A 21,274-nucleotide genomic window follows, 5' to 3' on the forward strand; every position below is an offset into this window, starting at 1 on the left:
CCCGCGCAGCTCATAAATAATCTCATTTATTATTAATTCGCTTAATACAGCACCCCGGAAAATTTTCTCTCATTAAACAATTACCCAATTTACATAATTATTGTCAGCCGCAATTATTATAATGTCGAATGTTGCGAATTTTCTTCGAAGAAATTTAAATATCCCAGCCAAGGAACTAGACATTTTGGCGTCTCCAAAGAGTTTACTGGCGACTTATACTCTAAGATAATTATTATCAAACTCTTACTGACGATGGAAATACTGACAACTAATTTTTTTGTCTTAAGTTTGGTGGGTCTTTGGAAACCGCGCGGCTGGAGCGGAATCAAAGCAATCCTTTATCATTTTTACTCAGCAATTGTAATATTTGCAAATATTTCATTCTTGATATCTGGAATAATGGATCTTGAATTTACAAATATTGATATTGCTGCATTTATTGATAATATTTCGTTACTGTTGAGTCTGGTGACGATAAGGCAGAAAACAGCATGCGCTATTGGAAATCGCGGGGACATTAAAGAAATAATTGACTCGTTAGGACGGAGTCCTTTCAAGCCACAGGACGAGGAGGAAGTGAACATCGTCAAGCGGTTTGACGACCTTACTGGGTAAGTATTCGTTAAATTGTGCTGGTGAACTTTTGCGATGTGGAACAAAATAGACCGCGGAAACATTTTTTTGCTAACTCACTGTATAGGAAATTAAATGTTCTTTCATATGAGTACCCACACAACATACTTATATTCAATGATTACAAATATTATATATAAATATGTATATATGGTTTTTAAAAATTTCAAATAAGTATATGTTGTTGGTATTCATTCCAAAGGGCATTTAACTTTCTATCATTTGACACTATTAAATGTTTTTGTGTTAATTTCAATATTTTTCAAAAATAGAAACAAAAAAATTTTTTTTACTCAGTCGCATAGAGAATTTTAGACCCTCTCAAAGGAGTACCCACAACCCCTACTTCACGAAAAATTTCCATTCTCATATTCATATATATATACATACATAAATATGTATAAATCAATAAGTATTTATATCTCTGGAACACTGAAAAATAACTGTACCGTGCTCATACTCATTCGAAAGCGCTTCCAATTTCCTACAAATTTGGCTGCTTAAAAAAATTCTATCAGCTCCCTACTCTTCATAATTTCAGATATATTCTCAAGTACTACCCAGTACTATTCACTGTCGCAATAACCTGGTACTCAATGGGGCACATGTTTATAATGGATCCCCCTTATGTTTTGCCATATAGAGGGTGGTTTCCTTATAACTACACAACAACAAGCATCTACTGGCTGACAGCAGTCTATCAACTTTACGCAATTTGCAGTGCGGCATCCATTAATCTAGCCTTCGACCCCTTACTCCCTTGTATTATTTGTCACATGTGCGCTCAGGTTCATATTTTAAGGTACAGATTTGGGGTCATGTTGAAAAAATTAGAAGTCATTTCTGACAATGAGCCGCGGTCTGTTATTGCGTCTGCTGAACGTAAATTGATGGGAGAGTGGGTTGACTACCACATTAGTATTTTAAAGTTTGTATTTTTTTATTCCTAAAAATTAATTTAAAAATTTTTTTTGAGGATGTAAATTTATAGGAAATTTAATGCCCTTTATAATGAGTACCCACACGGTATACTCTCTAAACATGAATTAGTAAATATTCACTTATTTCACTTATTCATGTTTAAAGAGTACTGATTTTTAATAATTACATATGTATATATATTTTTAAAAAATTGAAAATAAGGGTGGATTGTTAGTACTCATTTTAAAAGGCATTCAATTTCCTATCAATATGTACTTAAAAAAATTTTTTTTATCAACTTCATTATTTTGTTCAAAATTTCAAAACTAACAAAATTTTTTTTTCCAGTCTAATTAAATACGTGAATTCAACGTATTCAAAGGTAATATTTGTACAGTACACAGCAAGTTCATTGATTTTATGTACGGTCGCATATGTGCTGTCACATATGGATGCGCTCTCTATGAATTTCGCGGGTAATTTTTTTTATTTCATCGCGATGAATTTCCAAATATTTTTTCAGTGTTTTTGCGCTAATCAAGTAACACTTGAGGTGAGTTTTTATATTTTTTCAAATTTTTCATTTCTTTTGTAAATATAAAATTTGGCGGCCCATTTTACCCCACGGAAATCATGTAATTTTAAAGGTGTCATTGAATAGAGAATCCAAAGAGCTTTCAAACGAGTATCAACATTGTACACATTTCTCAAAAATTAAATATATATATACATATATTTATTTGTATATATATATATTTATAATAAAGAAAAATAGTTATGGCTTGTGGGTACTCATTTTAAAGAGCATAAAATTCTCTTATCAATCGTCATGGTTTAAATTATTTAAAATAAAATACTTCCGGCTAAAAAAGCCAAATCACTAGAACTCAAATCCTGCAAGATCGAATTCTAAACTTCTGAAATAATTGATACAGTTCTTGGACATCACCACCGCTCTCTACGATACAAATTGGTTCAATTTGAGCAACAATGTTCGCAGATCAATGACTATTATTTTATGTGAATCTTTTCGCCCAGTTCTATTTACGAGCAGTTTCTTTATTGTTTTATCTCTCGAATCATTTACTAAGGTAAGTTCTAATAGTAAACAAATATTATCAACAATTATTAATGAATTTATGTGTTTACTTCAAGGTTATAAAATGTGCATACACTGTTTACAACGTTCTGCAATAACTCGTTAGAACTTTGATATTTATTATTATGGCATATAATTTATCGCAGTTAAATTTATGTTATATATATAAATATATTTATTTAATAAAGTAATAACAATAATATATTTCATGGAAACAATCAATTTGGACATAAATAAAATTTGTTTGCTCCAGCAGCCAAAGGCTCTTGCAGCAAACAAATGTTTAAATTTGAATTACAGCTAAACTATCAAAAATATGGAAAAATATACTGTAAGCAGTTTGTTTAATCGTGACAGGAGTGCAGATGATAATACGTGGCACAAAAGTACAAATACAATTCGTCTGTATACTTAACTTTATTGAGTAGAACTTACTTAAACGTAGACAAATAAGTCTACGCTCTTGAATTTCTGTGCCCAATCCTATATGCCAATCTTATGCGCAATAGTTTTATGCCTTGTTGGCCTAATAGGTTTAGTTAATATATTGTAACGAATGTGAAACTGATCTTTGATTTAAGAACATGAGCATATAAGATCGAAAATTATTGAATTGATCACAATGAAAGTTTATAAATTAACAACTAATGATAAATAATAAGATGTAACGATATAATATGTTTAAATATGAAATTTAATAAAATTTTGGAGATAATCGTTTCGTTTTCTTTATTATGTGCAGATAATATTTCCAATTTCATTGGGGAAGGAGAGAAGGCGACTATTCCTAGTCCTTCAAGGAGAAGTTCCTGTTCCCATTCTGAACCAGTTCCCATTCCCATTGAAGATCCATCCAACCAAGAGGAGGTTACACTTTTAATTTTATTTAGGAAAATAGAGCCTCGTACATCAATTAACTTCTTAGCAGAATATTTTTTTATCAATTACACAGGTCCACAAAAAAAAGTGGTGTGTGCTGGGTGTCAGACTATGATTTTCAGGCGTATTTTTTCCCGCTGTACACGAATTTAAAGTCAAACATTCGGCTCAAACTGCAAATATTCGAGAAAAACCCAAAAAACCGATAAAAATCACGATTTAGTAGTTTTTTCTGTATGACAATAGTGTTCTTATAAATTTCATCATTTTCTGGCCCTTTTGTCTTCAAATGACCTTTGCAGTGGATTTCTACTGCGTTTTTTTCCTCTCTTTTGAGTTTCCTGTTGTAGCATCCAACAGTAATCTGCGAACATATTTCACTGTCCCTGAAATCGCCGTTAAAATTTCTTCAGATCTTAGTAAAATCTTTCTCCTTGCTCGTCATTAAAGTCTCCGTTATTCTCCGGAAGTTGGCTGAGATATGAATCATAATAATTATTAGCTCAATTAAATTATAAATATTTTTTAATTTTCTATTATCTTTGCGTTAGCCTACAGGGTTGTTTTTAGGCTATGTGTTTTTTTCCCTGTACGGTAATAAATAGGATGTGTTGGGACCATAGCGGAATCGAACCGAAATTGTAAGTAATTTTAATTTCAATTATGTTCGATTCTTCCAACACAATTTTTATCGGGGCGATAATTTTATTGAGAGGGGGGTAGTGTAACCAATGTAAAACTTATTTTTTTAAATATTTGAATACCTAGAAAACAAATGCCTTCTTCTCTTGTCTTATAGAAACGCGACTAGAGCCATCACGGAAAAATTGGAACCCGACTTGTTACAGTTCTGCAACACACTGAGTCGGGTGCAGAACAGTAACCAGTCGGGTTCCAATTTTTCCGTGTAGTCAGTCACTTAATGACAACTACACAGCATACATCTTGTATTTCAATGAACTATATATCTTTCTTTGCCTTTCTTTTATCTTTGTAATTGTAGTGTTATTATTCCTAATTTAAGTGTGTTGTTATGGTAATATAAGTGATATTAATTTATAAGTTACCAGTTATTACAATATATTTATATTTATCAGATTATAAATTCGTTGGAATAGTATTTTAAACTGAAGATGTTTTCTTATTCTTCTAGGTTGCGAGCTTAATAGTGTCTGGTATCAATATGTTGTCCTATTGCTAAACCCTGCAGCTCTGTGACTATTAATGCAACTCTGATTGTCTTCGTAGATGATTGTAGGTGCGGTCTGCTTTTCTCTCGAGAATTTCAATATCTTTCGAAGCTACGTGCCCTGATAACCAGGGCTTCTCGTACAAAAGTTGGTATTCATTAGTTTGCGACCAACTTGACGACAAGCTGTCGACAACTTTAGCATTTGCAACTTTTGGCTACAAGTTACCACCACTTTCTGAGAAAGTTGACGTCAGTATGGAGCCGCAACTGGAATGCAGGTTTCTTGAGAAAATGCGAGGCAATTTATCATCAACTTATTGAATTTCTAACTTTTGCCACCAACTTTCTCAGAAAGTGTCGATCAACTTTGGAAGTATCAACTTTTGCGGGCAACGTGGTGTCCAGATGCGGCTGTAGTTTCACGTCAGTTTCTCTCCAACTTGGCTATCAGGGTGGTTTCTCTACAAGCTTCACCCAATACGACTATTTCAGCCTCTGTCGATGATACGGAGACGCAATCTTGCTTTTTACAGCCCCAGCTTATTTCGCGACTAAATACCTTGAAAAGGTAACCATTGTTAGATTTCTTGTATTTCCTTAATTCTGCCCAATTGGCATCCGCATATCCTAGTAGCCCCTGATTAAAAGAAATGATTCAAAACGATTCAATTTTACTACTATGTAGATATACATTCCTCCAGCCCAGTACTTCACCTACAAATTCAAATTCAAATTTTTCCCGCCTTTTTTTATCCGCTCCCGATTTTATCAACATGACATCAGATCAGCAAGTATTGAAATAAAACATGGCAACCAGTGTAGCCAGATAGTGAGATATTTTTCCCCCTCCCAGCATTACGCTGTATGCTATTTCAGCACGGGAAGGGGCAAAAATATCCCACGATCTGGCCACACTGCCGAGACGCTGGTTTGGTTTAGTTTGGTTTAGTTGTTTACTAGCGAACGTAACAAACTCATCTATTACAACAAAAAAGTGTCCAAATTGAATGCAAATAAAAAACAGAATGGATCCAAATAGTCCTAAAATAGAGATCTTCGATCTCGGTAATTATTTTTTATTATTCTTATTATCAACCTACGCATACTTGCATACAATATATAACATCTATACTAGACTGATTTTGAAAAATCGACTACTTTTTTTTCAAAAATAATACGGAAAATATTGTTCGAGATTACGAATAAAAAATACTGTCAAAGTTGGACTCATAGTAAATTATAGTATTATTTGACTTTTTCGGCGGAACTATTAGACTTATCTCAAGATGTTATAGGACATTTTTTGTAAATCATTTCATTTCCTACAAACAATCTTTCATCTAGTTTTTGAAATTTTTGACAGTTCTTTAGTTATTTGCGTTTATAAGTAAGTAAATAAAATCGACCAGACAATTTCTTGGAACGAATTAACATTCAAATGCACATAACTAAAGAGCTTTCAGAAATTTATGACAATTTGCGAAAAATAAGTCATAAGAAATGAAGTCATTTACAAAAACGGTTTTATAACATTTCAAGAAATGTCTAATAGTTTCGCCGGAAAAGTTAAATAATACTAAAATTCACTACGAATTGAACTTTGACCTTGAATAACTTTTGAAAAATAAAATTTATCGAAAAATGATAAGAGACATTTTTTGCAGAGCGTTCCCTGATTAAAAAAAATGATTAAAAAGTATTTAAAATGATTTGTTTTTTAATCATTTTAAATACTTCTTAATCCTTCAAATCATTTCTAATCCTGTCTCTTATGGACATTTAACGTGTGAAATCATTTTAAATCATTTTTTTTAATCAGGGTTTAATTTTCAACAAAAATATTTATTGATTTTTTTCGATATACTGATTCCCTGGTGAGTGATAAAATTCCAAACTTTAAAAGAAAATTTTCCCGTGTTATTTAAATGGGAAATCAAAATTGCGATCAGGCGATTGTTAATATTAATATTATGAGCTCATACTTTAATAGTACTTTTTTTTGGCATCTCAAACAACATTTTCCGTATCATTTTTGAAAAAACAAAGTCGATTTTTTTGAATCAGTCTAATATACATATATATTTATATATTATTAATACAAATCAATTTTTTTAGATAACACACTGTGGCCATTTTTGATCGACAGAGACGTGGCTAAACCATTTTCTCAAAAGTTTGTGCCCTTTTTGAAATATTTTCAAATTGATTACTTATTTATTATAATTATTATTATTTAATAAACATGTATATTTATTTATAGCAATAGTGGCTCTATAGTAGACTCAGACGGCAAAGAAATAAAATATTAATAGCAAGTACCGGAAATTTTAGACAATTTGATCAATTTATTGATTAATCTAATATTATAAGAGTTATCGGCCGTGATAGAAAAATCGGTTCATTAAATGAGCCGTAAATCGTAAACGGTAAGTTTTACAAAAAAAGTTCATAGGAAACAAAACATGCGAAATTTTATTCTCTACAATAATGGCCTTGATGACTTTTGCCCTAAAGTGCATAATTTCTGAAATATCGGCCAAAAACGTTTTTTCAAGACGGCACCTGGAGCTCCACTGGAAACTGTCAGCATTTTGTGATTTTATACTCAGTAAGTGATCCTAAACCTTATAAAAAAAAAAAAGTTGGATCGGAAATTAAGTGCGAGGTTGACCAAAAAAAACTCTATTTTTACTAGCCTACAAAGAAGGCTACGAAATTACCATCGCCTCGCGTACTGCCGCAGAATATACAGCAAATCAATTACTTGAATTATTAGAATGGGATAAAAATATTAAGTATAAGCAAATATATGCTGAATGCAAACTTACGCACTTTGTGAGGTAATTATTAATTAAAATTAATTAAAAAATCATAGTTGGAGTTGAATTAGACAAAAAAATAAGCTATTGAATGTAAAAAAAGTGCCTTTTTTGTATAAAATTAAGTCCACTACCAAAAAGTAATCACTTTTTTTTCATAAGCTCAATATTTTGGCTGTAATTTTAAATAAAAAAAAATTAATTCACGAAGCGCACGTATTTAAATTTTAATTTAACTTAAATAGTCCAGCCGAAACTCCGAAATGAGACACTTCTAGAAAGTTGGTGTAAATTTGGTTGAAAGTTTATGATGTCACCCACAAATATCCCAAAAGTAACAAGTCATCACCCCAGGAGATGGTGAAAAAAAATTAAAAACACCCCTAGAAATAGATGTTTCGCAAATATTTCATAAACAAACAATTTGTGCTGCACTGCTTACACTCAAACTGCAGCTAATTCTGCACATCTCTTTCTACTTCAGTATCGTATTTCAAAAATTTGAAAATGTCCAAAATAAGAGCCTCCTTAATAAATATATAAGTTTGTAATATAACCTACCATTGAGGACACGATTGCGCCTACAATTCTTATCGGATCCTAATTGAATTTTCTACACTTATTCGATAGGTCATTCTCTTGATTATGATCGAAGTTGGGTTAAATCGGTCGATTAGTTTGGAAGTTATGGCTGTTTGAAATTTTTACGATTTTTCGAAAAAATCATTTATTACTTACTGCTAAAGTTCATATAACTTCGAAACTAAAACTCTGAGACGATTTCTGTAAAAAGTATCTGAAAGCTTGTTTAATAAGCTTTAATTTTTTACCTTAAACTATATGTTTTGACTATTTTTTACAATAATTTGATAGCCCTGAATGTTTGGACAGAAGACCTTCAACCATATTTACACCTATCTTCGAAAAATGTCTCCTATTTCGGAGTTTCGACTCGAATATGAAATTACGGACCAACCATCGATTTCATGAAAAAAAGTAATGAGTACTTTTTTATTTTTCATTTAATCTCTTCCAAAAAAACTCCGCATCACTTTTCCCCTAAGCCGATAGTTTATTCGTAATTTAAATTCAAAGTGCTACGTCAGATTTTCAATAAAACAGACTGAGCTCTAACTATAACATGACAACGGTGTCAATGATGCCACATTGTAAGCGAGGTACTCTACCCACTTTTAAGTCGGACTTAAAACAATATTCGGTCCTAGACTTTCGACCAATAGACCGGGGACGGTGAATTACAATGAAAGAGAAAAGGTTTTTTAATGTATGAAATAAATATGTTTGTGTTTAAATTATATATTCTGACAATCTTAATATTTAACTATAATGCTTTCAGTTTCCTTTTTTTTTTTTATTATCTAACTTTGTTCACTTTTTTTTTTTATATAATGTCTCGGCGCCGCGAGTTTATGACTCAGAAAGTTTACGGCTTACTAAATGCCCATGTCTATCTCGACAAACAAGAAATCTTTTTGCTCATAAACCCACACATTAAGTTAAAACACAAAAAAAAGAAATCTATATTTTTAAAATTACAAAAATAAATCAGACATAACAGAATTAATAAAAAATAATTTTTTGTTAACAAAGTAATTATGTAATTACAGGATCGAAATACAATCGGGAGTTATTGCTAAAGACATGATTTTGTTTGATGCTGTACCTCTCAATATACGTGAACTAAAGGCACTAGGTGTGCTGTCAATTTTAGTTATAAATGGCCTGAACAAAGATCTTATCAAGTATGGCCTAGAAAAATTTTCATCTCCTCCTGATGATGATGATGATTATTATTATGAAGATGATGATCATGAAGAATTTTGTTGAATTATTCAAATAAAAAATTTATTAATCAATTATTAAAAAAAAGTTTATTTTTTATTGAATAATATTTTCCACTATCATTATTATTATTTTTTGTTAAAAGAATCAACGGCTTTTCTGGTCCTGTTTATAAACTTTTTAGATTAAATTCATCGTATTAATAAATACATGTGGACTAACCTTTGTTAGTACGCACTGTAATAAATACATTTATCGAATAAAATCAAATTATTATTATTATTATTTATTTTATCAGTAAGATAAGGGCCCGCGATAAAATCCGCGGATTCGTGATACAATAATTAAAAATATTTAACACTAAGGAAATAATTATTTTTCTTAATTTAATCAATTAATTAATTAAATATGTTAATGAGACGTGATCATGTTAATTATTTGCAATGGAGTGCATGTGTATCATTAATTTCCGCGATTTTGGGAACAATTTCACTGTCAACTGAAGGTTGGGTCACTGCGTCAGCAAAAGTCGATGGGAGTATCGAAGATGTCCAAGAATCTACAATCAATTACGGATTGTTTACTGGGATATTAATAAGGAGAATATTGGCCAGCCCTAAATCTTATAACATTTATTGTAAGAATTTCAAATCGATTTCTTTTTTTTTTTTTTTTTGTTTTTGTGAATTAATGCGACGACAGTGCTTTGAATTTAAATTATAAGAAAAGTACAGGAAATTTAATGAGGAACGAAAGTGCTTATAATAAATTTTTGACTATCTGCGATAGTTTGAATAATTTTGATTTTGAAGTTAAGGTTTTGCGGTTATTTTATTAGTAGTCTGATTTATTTACAGGTATTTTGAAATTAAATTACTGGTAAAATATTGGATTTACGTAAAAATTTATGTAGACCTTTTGCATAAAAGATTAAATTTTCTATAAATAAGATCCTAATCATTTTTATCATATCTTTAATAAATCGGATTAAATTTGAAAATTAAATATTTACAAATCAATAATTTTGAGCTCCAAATCCCTGTAACACTAAAAATCTAGTACGGAAAATCAAAATAACTCATCAACTATCGATTGTACGAAAAGTTTCTATAAGAAAGTTTTTGCCCTGATTAAAAAAAGCGATTTAAAACGATTTGCAATGTTAAATGCCCATAAGAAGAGGGATTCAAAAGTATTCAAGGTATTCAAAAGCATTAAAAAGTATTTAAAATTTTTTATTTCGAATCGTTTTAAATCGGTTTTTTTAATCAGGGTGTAGCTGATTAAATTTTCTACAACATCATTTCTTATCCTTTTGATTATATCTTCAATACCTCGGACAGAATTTAAATTCAAATAAAAACTCGCCGTAATTTTTTTTAGTAACTTGTATTTTCGACGCCAACATCTGCATCTGGAGCTGCCAGCAGTTTCTTGGGCTCCGTAAACAGGAGGCCATTTTCTTGCTCAAAGGAGATAAACCGCCATTTTCTTGTCCCATATCCACATCCACAAGATCCAGCAATAGTTTTACCTCGAATAGTAATTTTTTTGTTCATTATTTTTACTCAGTCTCAAAATCATTCTTCTCTCGACTACTCCCACTCACTAACTAAATTATTATTATCACAGGTACACAAACTGAATTTTTAAGCGCATCCTTAGCAGCCACTTCAATATTTTTTGTCATACTAACAATTATTATTTTATATTTTTCATTCATATTGATATTAATTAATTGTTTTATGAGCCCAGCAATTACATTTTTTAATATTACGGTAAAAATTTTCATTTAATTATTTATTATAACTATAATTATAATGAGTAATAAATTAAATTTTACAGGGAATTTATTTACTGGCAATATTAGAATTTGTAATAAATTTACTTGCTTTAATTTTTTACGGAAGTTATTACAACAATTGGATAAAAAATAATATCGGAATATTGGATACTCTGGTGGGTGATTATAAATCTGAAGCGAGCCTAGGTTACTCTTACTGGTAAGCAAATGAGGTGTTTGCTGCGGAAGCCAAAGGCTCATGAAGCCAACAGGTTTCTGGAACCGATGGTTAGCGCTGCCAAAAGGTTTCAGAAGCTAAAGACCAACGCGGCAAGTGGGTTTTAGAAGCCAAAAGCTTGTGTGGCCAACGGGTTTAAAAATCCAAAGGCTGGTGCTGCCAACAGGTTTCAGGAACCGAAGGCTCGTGTGGCCAACGGGTCTCAGAAGCCTATTTCTCGTGTGTCCAATGTGATTTCTGGAACCAAAAGCTCATAATGCAGCCAATGGGTTTCAGAAGCCAAAGGCTAGCGCGGCAAATGTAAAGTTATTTCACCCTAGCTATTAGAGAATTGATCGTTTTAATATTTTTTTTTTAGGATTTTTTTTGTGATGTGTCTACTACATCCAGTGGTGGCTGTATTTCTAAAATTAAGGAACAATGTTTTGATAGATAAACGCAAAGAGACAGTAATTGTTGTGGCCAAAGTGAACGATCCGACTACTGTATTGTATTAATATTTTTTATGATACTTAAAATTATAAGTTCAGACAAGCTATTAGAAATACGATAAAATTTTGTGTAATCAATTTTGTTCCTCATTAATTTCCCTACAAAATTCTCGACAAATTTTTACCTAAATCCAATTTCAAACCCTTAACTTCTATAACATACTCAGGTCTCATAAAAAATTCCTAAAAAATTTCCCAATCTAAAAATAAAAATTCCGCCTAAACTATCAAAGTTATGAAAAATTTCGTATCGATAATTTTGTTCTTCATTGCATTTCCCACGAAATTTCTTTGACCGATTTTTACCTATTTAAAATATTTACTGAACTACAGCCCAATCAAATGCAAAACTCAAATTTTCCCTCCACAAAAAATGACCATTCATTATTTCACGTGACACAAAAAAAAATTGTTGGATTTAAGATAACAATTGGTTAGATGATAACAAATTGTCGCTTTAAATTTAATAAAAAATCAACAATTTTTTCTTGTGCCGCTTGGAATATCATATATTCATGTCTTATATATAAAATAATTAGTAGAACACTGCGAAATTATTAAATTCCATAAAGTAGTTCCATCTACTTGCAGACTCAAGAACTAAATTAAAAGCGGCAGGTGATAGTTTTACCTGATTGTCCGCAAACCGAAGGATCCCAAACAGGATTATACATAACGTCCATAGCTCAGTACCTGGTTAGCGTCTCACCCGCACTGACTATGGATATTTTACATAATTACTATTTTTTAATCCCCCTAACACTCAAAACCGACGCTTGCATTTATTTATTTAATTAAAAAAAAAAAAAGTCAAAACCGCGAAACACCGACTCCCCACTCCCATTAAATCTAAACCCAAATTTTGACCCCCACTAAAAAAATTTTTATAAAAAACCTCAGTGTCAAAATATTTTGTCTAGTGTCCAGTGCCCAGTTGAACTAAAACATAATTAACAAGTGCCCGAGGATTTATAAATTAGCAATTGCCAGGTAATTTTTTTTTTTTTTAATTTGAAAATAAAAATTGGTAAAAAAAAATTTGAAATTTATTTTGTCTGGCGATGAATTAAATCGCCGGATAAATAAAAAAACTTGAAACATTTTTTTTTCTTTTTTTTTAATAAGAACCGTTGGAGGAACCGATTTTATGTCCGAGTAAAACGAGGTCGCGATCGTGTAACTGTTTGGATACGATGCATCTGGATATTTATTATTATTTTATCTCATAACAATCTATTACCTCCATTGTCTGATTTATCTAGTTAATTGCAATCCATTAATTTAGTTTTTTAAATTAATTTTTCTACTAAAAAAAATGATACGGTTATCAATACGCTCATAACTTTTAAACAATTGGTCTGAGGTCATTAGCATAAGTAACAAAAAATTTGAAAAATTCAATTACATTTTCAATAATACTCGACAAATATTAATTATCTCAATTCCTTAATAACATATCGGTAGTTAAACTCCAGAAAATAAAATTAATTTTTTGCCTCATTTTTCTATGGCTTGATTAATTAACAATATTCAGGTAATTCGTGAAAATAATTAGATTTCTTATGAGTTGATTGGAAGGAAATTTTATTTCCCAAAATTTTTGTCTGATTAAAAAATCCTCTAGATCCAATAGTTTATTAGGTATATCCGATTTAAATATTGGAAAATTTTTAATTATTGATAATTAGTTTTGTAATTATATTATTGGCCATAACAATTAAACAATTGTTTTTAGATAATTTTTTACAAGGACCAAAGTTATAGAAAATAAAATTATTTTTCCAATGACTCCCATGACGACTGATTATTTTTATTATTTACCAAGAAATTTGCGTTTAAAGTTGAAACCGTCAGAATTGCCGGTTTTTTTAGTATAAAAAAAAAAATTTATTTTTCAAAGTTTTATTAATTATTCATTATTTTAATAGTCAGTTTAATTAATACTGATACAAAACGCGTTGTATAATGAGTGTATTAAAAATATTTAATGAAAACGAATGAAAGTTATGTCATGAGGAAGTGTTACAAGATTTTAAAACCGGTTGTCCGTCTTTAGCTCCGGGACTCTTTTCTATTATTTATTAATCACTAAATAGAATATTATTATCATTATTACTATAATTATTTTTTAAACCCGTCTCAAAAAAAATTCAATAGATTTTTGCCATAATTACAAAATTTTTTTTCACTCCGATCTTACTCCCACTCTTTCAAAGACCCATAACTCGTCAAATATTGAACTTACGTTAAAATTGATAATCATCAATCTAATCGAAAATTAAGTGCCCTACAAAAAAGGATCTCTAGTAAAAATCGATAGAATTGATAGATCAAAAGTTATCATCTCTAGAAAATAAATCGGTTTATAATTTCACATTACGTTATTTTTCATTACTTAAAAATGGCTGTAACTTTTTAAATATCGATTATATTCATTTTTATTAAGAGACTTTTTTTGTAAGGCATACAATTTTCTACATGTTTTATATGGGTCATATTTTGAATGTAAGTGATATTTAAAGAGTTATAAAGAATTTTTATATAAATTTAGTAAAAAAATTTTTTTATTGAGGATAATTATTTTTTTTTTCTTTAATTAATATATATATTTTATATTGTATGCAAATGAAGGCATAGGAAATATTAAATTCATAACTGTAATAAAATATTATATAGTTATATATATTGTAATATATTAAATTACTCAAGTTACTCCAGATATTCAATAGAAAAAAAAAATAAATCGTTCACATAATGCGATTTCATAATTTTTTTTCCATACTATTTATCAATTATGTATAATATACATACTTGAATATATAATAATTTTACATAAATAATTAATTTAATTGAATTAATTAATTATTTCTTTATAATAAATTAAATTCATTTTTACTCCAATTTTTCCTCACACATTAAGTACCGATAACTTGCTCAGTAATAACAATAATTATATATCATAGGAGGTCATTGGAAAGTTTATTCAATTTCCTGCAATTTTGGTCTCAAAAAAAAATTACCTAAAACCAAAAGTTAAATTGTTATCGGTAATTAAAGCAATTATTAATAATTATAGAATTATTCCAATATTTAAATTGGATTTATCTATCAAACTATTAGTTCTAGACGAATTTTTAATGATATGAAATTTGTAGAAAATGAAATTTCCTTTCCAATGACCTCTCATGATGTCTAATTATCTCTTTTAATTATTGAAATATCAATTAAAACAATAAAGTCATGAATAATGAACTTCTATACAAAGCAATTTTTTTGTTTTATAGTTAATTAATTTTTTTTTTCTTTCAGATAATTGCAGATCATTGGTCCAGTAGTACAACAAAAATAATAATAATAAATAAAAAAAAATTTAATTACAAATGTTTAATGCTTATAAAAAATCTCGTTACAAAAATATAAAATAATTAATTGTTTATTAAGTAATTATAAGACTAAGAGTAACTAAAGTGTCTGAAAAAACTAAATTTATAAATAAAAAAATAAAAAATAAAAAACTGGGACTTTACTCCCAGTTAAAACTGAAAAAATCGTGGAAGGGTCAAGAAAATCGATAATAAGCCACTACGGGCTTTATCAAAATTCATACACATGTAGCAACACTTTGGGAAGTATCTACGGCTACCCAACCACCGCGACAACAACAACAACACCAACAACAACTTACTTACCCCCACTACCATATCCGCAACCTCACGCTCAACCCCATCCGGGCGCACATTTGGCCCGGCACCAGCTCCAATTTAACCTCAACGAGGACTACAGACCGATTTATTTTTATGTCGCCCAACCCTACACTATCCCTTACACATTTGCCAAACGCCCTAAGAGTAATAATAATAATAATAACAATACTCTTTCCCTTGGACGGTCAATTAAAAGCCGAGGCCGCGTTAAATTTCCAAAAAAATTAAGCAACGCGGAATTTTCACAAAAAGTTAAACAAGGAGAGTTTTCCAAGAGCCTTAATCAAGTCCAGTTCGTTGACCCTACAGGTAATTAAATTAATAATTCATTTTTTTTATGTGAATAAAAAATTTTTTTTTGAGCCTAAAGAAATTTCTTATACTCGGGTTCTAATTGATGAAATTTAAGAAATTTTCTTTTTACCGATACCCCGGAAGCTGAAACAGAAGATAGCGGAGTCGTATTTTCAAAATGGGTATCATTGGGGGGGGGGGGGGGGGTCAATGGGAAATTTTAGAATTTTTAATGGCGGGAAGTTTTATTTTTTTTGGGAGTGATGGTGATGAGGGGGAGATTACGTGAGGGCTGAAAAGTGTCAGGCAGATTTTTGGGTATTGATAAAAAAAAAAATTATTTAATTTGGATAATTTGAAGCCGAGTAATTAATAAATTGTCCTTGGGTCAGTTTAGAATTTCTCGGAGGTAAAAATATATGTGTAGAGATAAAAAAAAAAAGTTAAAGTGACATTGGCGGGTATCGAACCGCGACCGTCGACTTTCACATGTAACTTGTGACTAATGCTTATTTTATTTATATATTTAAGTCACGAGTTTTCCAAAGACGGAGCTGGTTTGCAGGAAAACTAAAGATCCGAAGATGACGTCTATGTTTAGAAGAGGAACCATCTTTGCGACATTTTTTTTGTCTTTGATTGGTGGTGGGCTCGTTTGCGCGGCCCTCGTCACCCAGCATTGGGTTGAAGCTCGAGCTTGGAGGACTCCGAACCCACAAGAGAGCGCGGGAAAAATTCACTTCGGGCTTTTGAATGGAAAGAAAGAGTTAAATGTCGCCTATGGGTGGCGCACGTATCACATTGCAGGTAATTATTGTATTAAATTAATTGTAATTACTGAGAACAGAGAGGGGGAAGGAGGGGAAAAAATGCTAACGCAGTTTTCGGTTGAGCGCGGATAGCATTATTGTAACATGGTCATTACCCGCGAATAGGTGTACTGTGTTTTTGTAATGTAAAGTAGAAGGTAATTATTTTTTTTTTTTTAAGCAGGTGGTCAGCAATTTTTTTTACTTTTGTATATTTTTATTTAAAATTAAAATTAAGGGTTGAATATGGGGCTTAGACAAAATTCTTCCAGCCTTTTTTTATAGGAAATTCAATTCCCTGTAGACTTGTTTCTGACAAATTTTATAAAATTTTATTTTTAATTTAGTAGGAATTTTGATTTTTAGATCGAAAAATTTTTATGAGATTTCAAACCCAGACTTCAAAAGCAATTTGTAAGTTAAATATTGAATTTAGAAGAAATGTTGTCAAGACCTTTTTTGTAGAAAATTTAATTTCCTACAAAATTATTTAAGTACACATTTTCGAAATTTTCATTACTTTCCTCCGAATTTCCATTTAAAACAAAATTTAACCTTCTGCCACCAATTCATCTCTCCCTCTCTATCATCTCTCCTTCAAATCTCTCAGCACCCAAGCCCTTAATCCAAAAACTGCCCAATACTTTTTTGTTCCTCACTAAATTTTCTACAAAAAGATTCCCTATCACTTTCTCCTCCCGCTCGATACTTTCTCACAATTAAAATAAAATCTAAAAATAATCTGCTGGTTTTAAAATTTTGCAAACAAGTCACGTAAAAAATAAACATATGTACGTTTTCTCCAAGTGACCTTCAGTTAAACTTTCAATTATTCATATCACATAGTCATTGATCATATTGTATATATATAAACATATATTTATAAATAGTGTCCATTAAAATTCTAATCACGACCTCGGAAAAATTTTCTACGGATAAAAAGTAGAGAAATAAATTTTTTTTCTTAGAAATAAATAATTAATTACTCATAATTATAATTTGTAATTATAATTACAGTTGCTCAAATGATTAAATCAGATCAAAATGTAATGGACTGGAGTTTATGGATATCAACTCTAATCACAACCTCACTAGCGTTAATTGCTGCGGCATTATCGGCGCTAATTGCTGTTCTAAATACAGCAACAACACCCAGAATTAAATTATTATCAGTACCTGGTGTCTATATAATCAATACTCTAACATGTAAGTAATATATCAACGCTTATTCAATTTTTTTATCAATTAAAAAAAATTTATTTACTTCCCAGACAAATTCAGTAGCCAATTTTTCTGCTCGCGGACAAAATTCAAACCCTCATAATATTTTAAAAAATACTCGCACAGGAGAAAAAAATTTATTTGAGAGCTTGACCTCTAGAATTTGACCCTGAAGTTAAATATATTTTAGTGGAGACTCATGTGAGTTATCAGCGAAAATTCGGTTAAAAGTCGTTAATTTTTTATTTTTGACATCCCGTGTAAAAAAAATTTGTTCCAAAAAGATTCCAAAAAAGTTCTGCATGTGGAACTTCTAAACATGAGACAGATTAGAACTTCGAATGGAACTTTTTTGGAACGTTAGTCATTTTGATGATAAATAAAAAGTTTTCATGAGTGAATTTAGAGTCAAAAAAGAACGTTCTTAGAAATTTTTGGAATTTTAATGGACATTCCAAAAAAAGTTCCATAATCACCACTTTTGGACTTTTTCGAAAGCTAAAAAAGACGTTCCAAAAACATTCAAAAATGGTTCAAAAATCGTTACTTTACAACTTATTATAGAACTAAAGTAGATGTTCTAAAAACATTCCAAAAAAGTTCCGGAATTACCACTTTTAACTTTTTATGGACTAAAAAAGGCGTTCAAAATCTTTCCAAAATCACTTCTTTTGCATCTTTTGTAGAATAAAGACGTTCCAAAAGCTTCCACAATAGTTCAAAAATCACTACTTTTGTATTTTTAATAGAACTAAAAAAAATTTTCCATAAAAAATTCCAAAAAAGTTCCACGAACGTTCTTTTTTTACTCTGAATTCGCTCATAACAACTTTTTTTTACCATCAAAATTACTAACGTTCCAAAAAAGTTCCATTCGAAGTTCTAATCTGTCTCATGTTTAGAAGTTCCATATGCGGAACTTTTTTGGAATCTTTTTGGAACGAATTTTTTTTACACGGGATATTCTAAAATTTTTTTTGTTATGAAAAAATTTTTTTTATATTTTAGGAAATCAGACGACAACAGATTTAAAAAAAAAATTTTTTTTCTTCATTTTGATCTTTTTTAATTTTTAAAAATTTTGAAAATTTCCGCGGACCGATTTTTTGGTAAAAAGTGACCGATTAATCTAAATAAAAAATTTTTTAGAATCTGAGGATAATCCACAGGGATTAAGCTTTAGAATACATTTTTTTTTCTCTATGATTTTTTTTTTTAAATTATGGATTTGAAATTTTAATACGTGATTTTTTTTTCTTTTTGAATTAATTATTTATTTTTTATTTCTAGTAATTTTCTGTGTAACGAGTGTCAGTACGTGGCTAGCACAATTTTACATTAAGTTATACAACAATGTGTTACCAAAAGAGGATACTGATAACATGTGGACGAGTGAAGGTTCCGCGGAGCTTGGATATTCATTTTGGTATGTTATTTTTTATTTTTTTTATTTGCATTTTTTTGTTACATTGTCTTATAACACTGGCATGTTACGCTCGACGGGTAACAATGAACAAAGGGAAGAGTATAGAAACGAAAAGAAACATTCGTAATTATTAGTGAAAGTTTTGATTTTTTTTTTAAATTTTTTTCGAATAATTAATTTTTTTAAGTTATTTCATGCGTATAGTTTGATAGAGAATTTGACAAGCTTGTACACGAGTACAAACAAGGTACACTTATTTTTTGTAGTTACAAAGATATACATATATTTATAAATATATTAAAAAATATGTATGAATACTTTGAAAAACAACTATGGATTGTGGGTACTCGTTTGAAAGGGCATTCAATTCTTTATCAAAATATTTAGTGCAAAATTAGAAAAAAAAAAATTGTGGGGGTAAAATGGGCTAGTAATTTTTTTAATGTTCTTGAGAGTATAGAAAATTAAATGCCCTTTTAAACGAGTACCAACGAGCCAAGGTTATTTTTAGTATCAAAAACACAAAGACGTTGATATTGATAAATATGAAGTAATGTGTATGAGTGCATTAGTAATTATAAAAAATAAGTATGGCTTGTTGGTACTCGTTTAAAAAGGCATTGAATTCTCTATTGAATCACACTATCGATTAATAAATATTCCAGCTCTGTACAAAAATAACTATGATATTTACGAGCGATGAGCAATAAATGTAAATTAATTTACTGAATTATAGTTTTATAAAATTCTTGGTATTGTTTTAATTATAATAATAATTAATTTGAACTCAGGATGGTAGTGAGTGCCGGGGTTGTTCACCTTATCAGTATCGCTCTGGTTGGCTGGGGATCAGGAAGAGTTAAAGATGACCGCATCGAGCACATACCAGCTCTCGAAGAAAAAACAGCTGCTGCCATAATGCTTTATTAATTATAAATGCTTATAAATATTAAGATATTTAAATGAAAAAAGAATTTAATGTAAAAATATTAAAAAAAAAAAGCCATTTGTTATAAAAAAATTGCTTACAAATTGCCAATTTAAATAAGTATTAAATTAATGTATTTTTTTATAATGTACCTACAAATTTTTTATAAAATAAATAACTTTACAAAATGGACGTCACTCTATTTCTTATTTTTCGCAAAATGGCGAAACTGTTTTTTTCTGACAGCTGACTTGAACTCAAAATTAAAATTATGGCCGAACAATTGAATTAATGTAAGAAATTAATGAACATTTTTTTTTAGAGAATTGAATTTTCTATAAATTTTGTCATTTACATTTTTCCTATAACTTTGATACTTTAGCCATAAATTTAAAATTAAATGTTAGAAAATAATTTTCGTAGAATTTTAATATAAGTTCCAAGGTAATAATAATCAAATTATTAATCGATTTGTAATCAATTTACATGCAATAGATTTTAATTATCTAAAGCAATTTCAAAAGAATTTTTTAAGCCAATCTGAGAGTATTTACCTCATTTAGATCATGAGATAAATAATAATTGATTTGAAAGTTTGAATCTTTCAATTTTCCCGCAGAAATTGAAAATTCAGTGGGTGCATTCTGAAATGCGCTGCGAGCAGCTGTAGCGTAGCGAATTTCAAAATGCACCCTTATTAATAATTCTTATTACTTGCGCGGTAAATTTAAATATTTGAAAAACAAATTATTAGAAATTGGAGAAAACTATAAAATCGTACGTCAAAATGAAATGGCGACAGAATATGATAGAAAAATATTGAAAAAATTAAAAAAAAACACACAAGTGTTTGAAGAAACCTGGGTGGGGAAATAATATGCAGAAGGGTGTTCTAATTGGAGATTTAATTTAAATTTCTCCAAGTGCATTGCAGCTAAAAAAACGTCACTTAACTGCTATTTCCCACCAGACGATGACAGACAATTTCGCTCAGGAACTTGGAAGATATCAGCATCAGCAATTCACAATACTTT

At 29.9% G+C, this 21,274-nt stretch overlaps 4 protein-coding genes across 6 annotated transcripts; all 4 read left to right on the forward strand.

Annotated features, from left to right (window-relative positions):
* Positions 1 to 152: 152 nt before the first annotated feature.
* LOC130663342 (odorant receptor 2a-like) lies at positions 153 to 3,302 on the forward strand. Its single transcript, XM_057462515.1, has 5 exons — positions 153 to 611; positions 1,175 to 1,561; positions 1,903 to 2,107; positions 2,490 to 2,645; positions 2,710 to 3,302. The coding sequence occupies exons 1-5, from the start codon at positions 253 to 255 to the stop codon at positions 2,749 to 2,751; spliced, it is 1,149 nt and encodes a 382-aa protein (XP_057318498.1). The 5' UTR covers positions 153 to 252; the 3' UTR covers positions 2,752 to 3,302.
* Positions 3,303 to 4,977: 1,675 nt separating this feature from the next.
* Positions 4,978 to 9,476, forward strand: LOC130663389 (magnesium-dependent phosphatase 1-like). Of its 3 annotated transcripts, XR_008989187.1 has the most exons (6): positions 5,038 to 5,789; positions 6,840 to 6,897; positions 6,985 to 7,150; positions 7,239 to 7,332; positions 7,420 to 7,564; positions 9,172 to 9,465. XR_008989187.1 is itself a non-coding variant. In XM_057462578.1 (5 exons), exons 3-5 carry the CDS (start codon positions 7,212 to 7,214, stop codon positions 9,389 to 9,391), a joined length of 486 nt encoding a protein of 161 aa, XP_057318561.1. In that variant the 5' UTR covers positions 4,978 to 5,789; positions 6,840 to 6,897; positions 6,985 to 7,211; the 3' UTR covers positions 9,392 to 9,476. The 3 variants fall into 3 exon arrangements, 1 of the variants encoding a protein (XP_057318561.1); XM_057462578.1 differs by having other exon boundaries at positions 4,978 to 5,789; positions 6,985 to 7,332; positions 9,172 to 9,476; XR_008989186.1 differs by having other exon boundaries at positions 5,045 to 5,789; positions 7,239 to 7,564; positions 9,172 to 9,461.
* Positions 9,477 to 9,638: 162 nt separating this feature from the next.
* Positions 9,639 to 12,091, forward strand: LOC130663371 (uncharacterized). Its single transcript, XM_057462555.1, has 5 exons — positions 9,639 to 9,983; positions 10,730 to 10,888; positions 10,979 to 11,124; positions 11,192 to 11,349; positions 11,726 to 12,091. Exons 1-5 carry the CDS (start codon positions 9,755 to 9,757, stop codon positions 11,862 to 11,864), a joined length of 831 nt encoding a protein of 276 aa, XP_057318538.1. The 5' UTR covers positions 9,639 to 9,754; the 3' UTR covers positions 11,865 to 12,091.
* A 424-nt stretch (positions 12,092 to 12,515) lies between these two features.
* Positions 12,516 to 20,426, forward strand: LOC130663381 (uncharacterized). The gene is made up of 6 exons (XM_057462566.1): positions 12,516 to 12,848; positions 15,168 to 15,871; positions 16,388 to 16,663; positions 17,683 to 17,871; positions 19,177 to 19,312; positions 20,104 to 20,426. The coding sequence occupies exons 3-6, from the start codon at positions 16,441 to 16,443 to the stop codon at positions 20,240 to 20,242; spliced, it is 687 nt and encodes a 228-aa protein (XP_057318549.1). The 5' UTR covers positions 12,516 to 12,848; positions 15,168 to 15,871; positions 16,388 to 16,440; the 3' UTR covers positions 20,243 to 20,426.
* Positions 20,427 to 21,274: the final 848 nt, after the last annotated feature.

Source organism: Microplitis mediator, chromosome 1 (assembly GCF_029852145.1).
Source record: "Microplitis mediator isolate UGA2020A chromosome 1, iyMicMedi2.1, whole genome shotgun sequence".
Taxonomy (NCBI): Eukaryota; Metazoa; Arthropoda; class Insecta; order Hymenoptera; family Braconidae; genus Microplitis; species Microplitis mediator.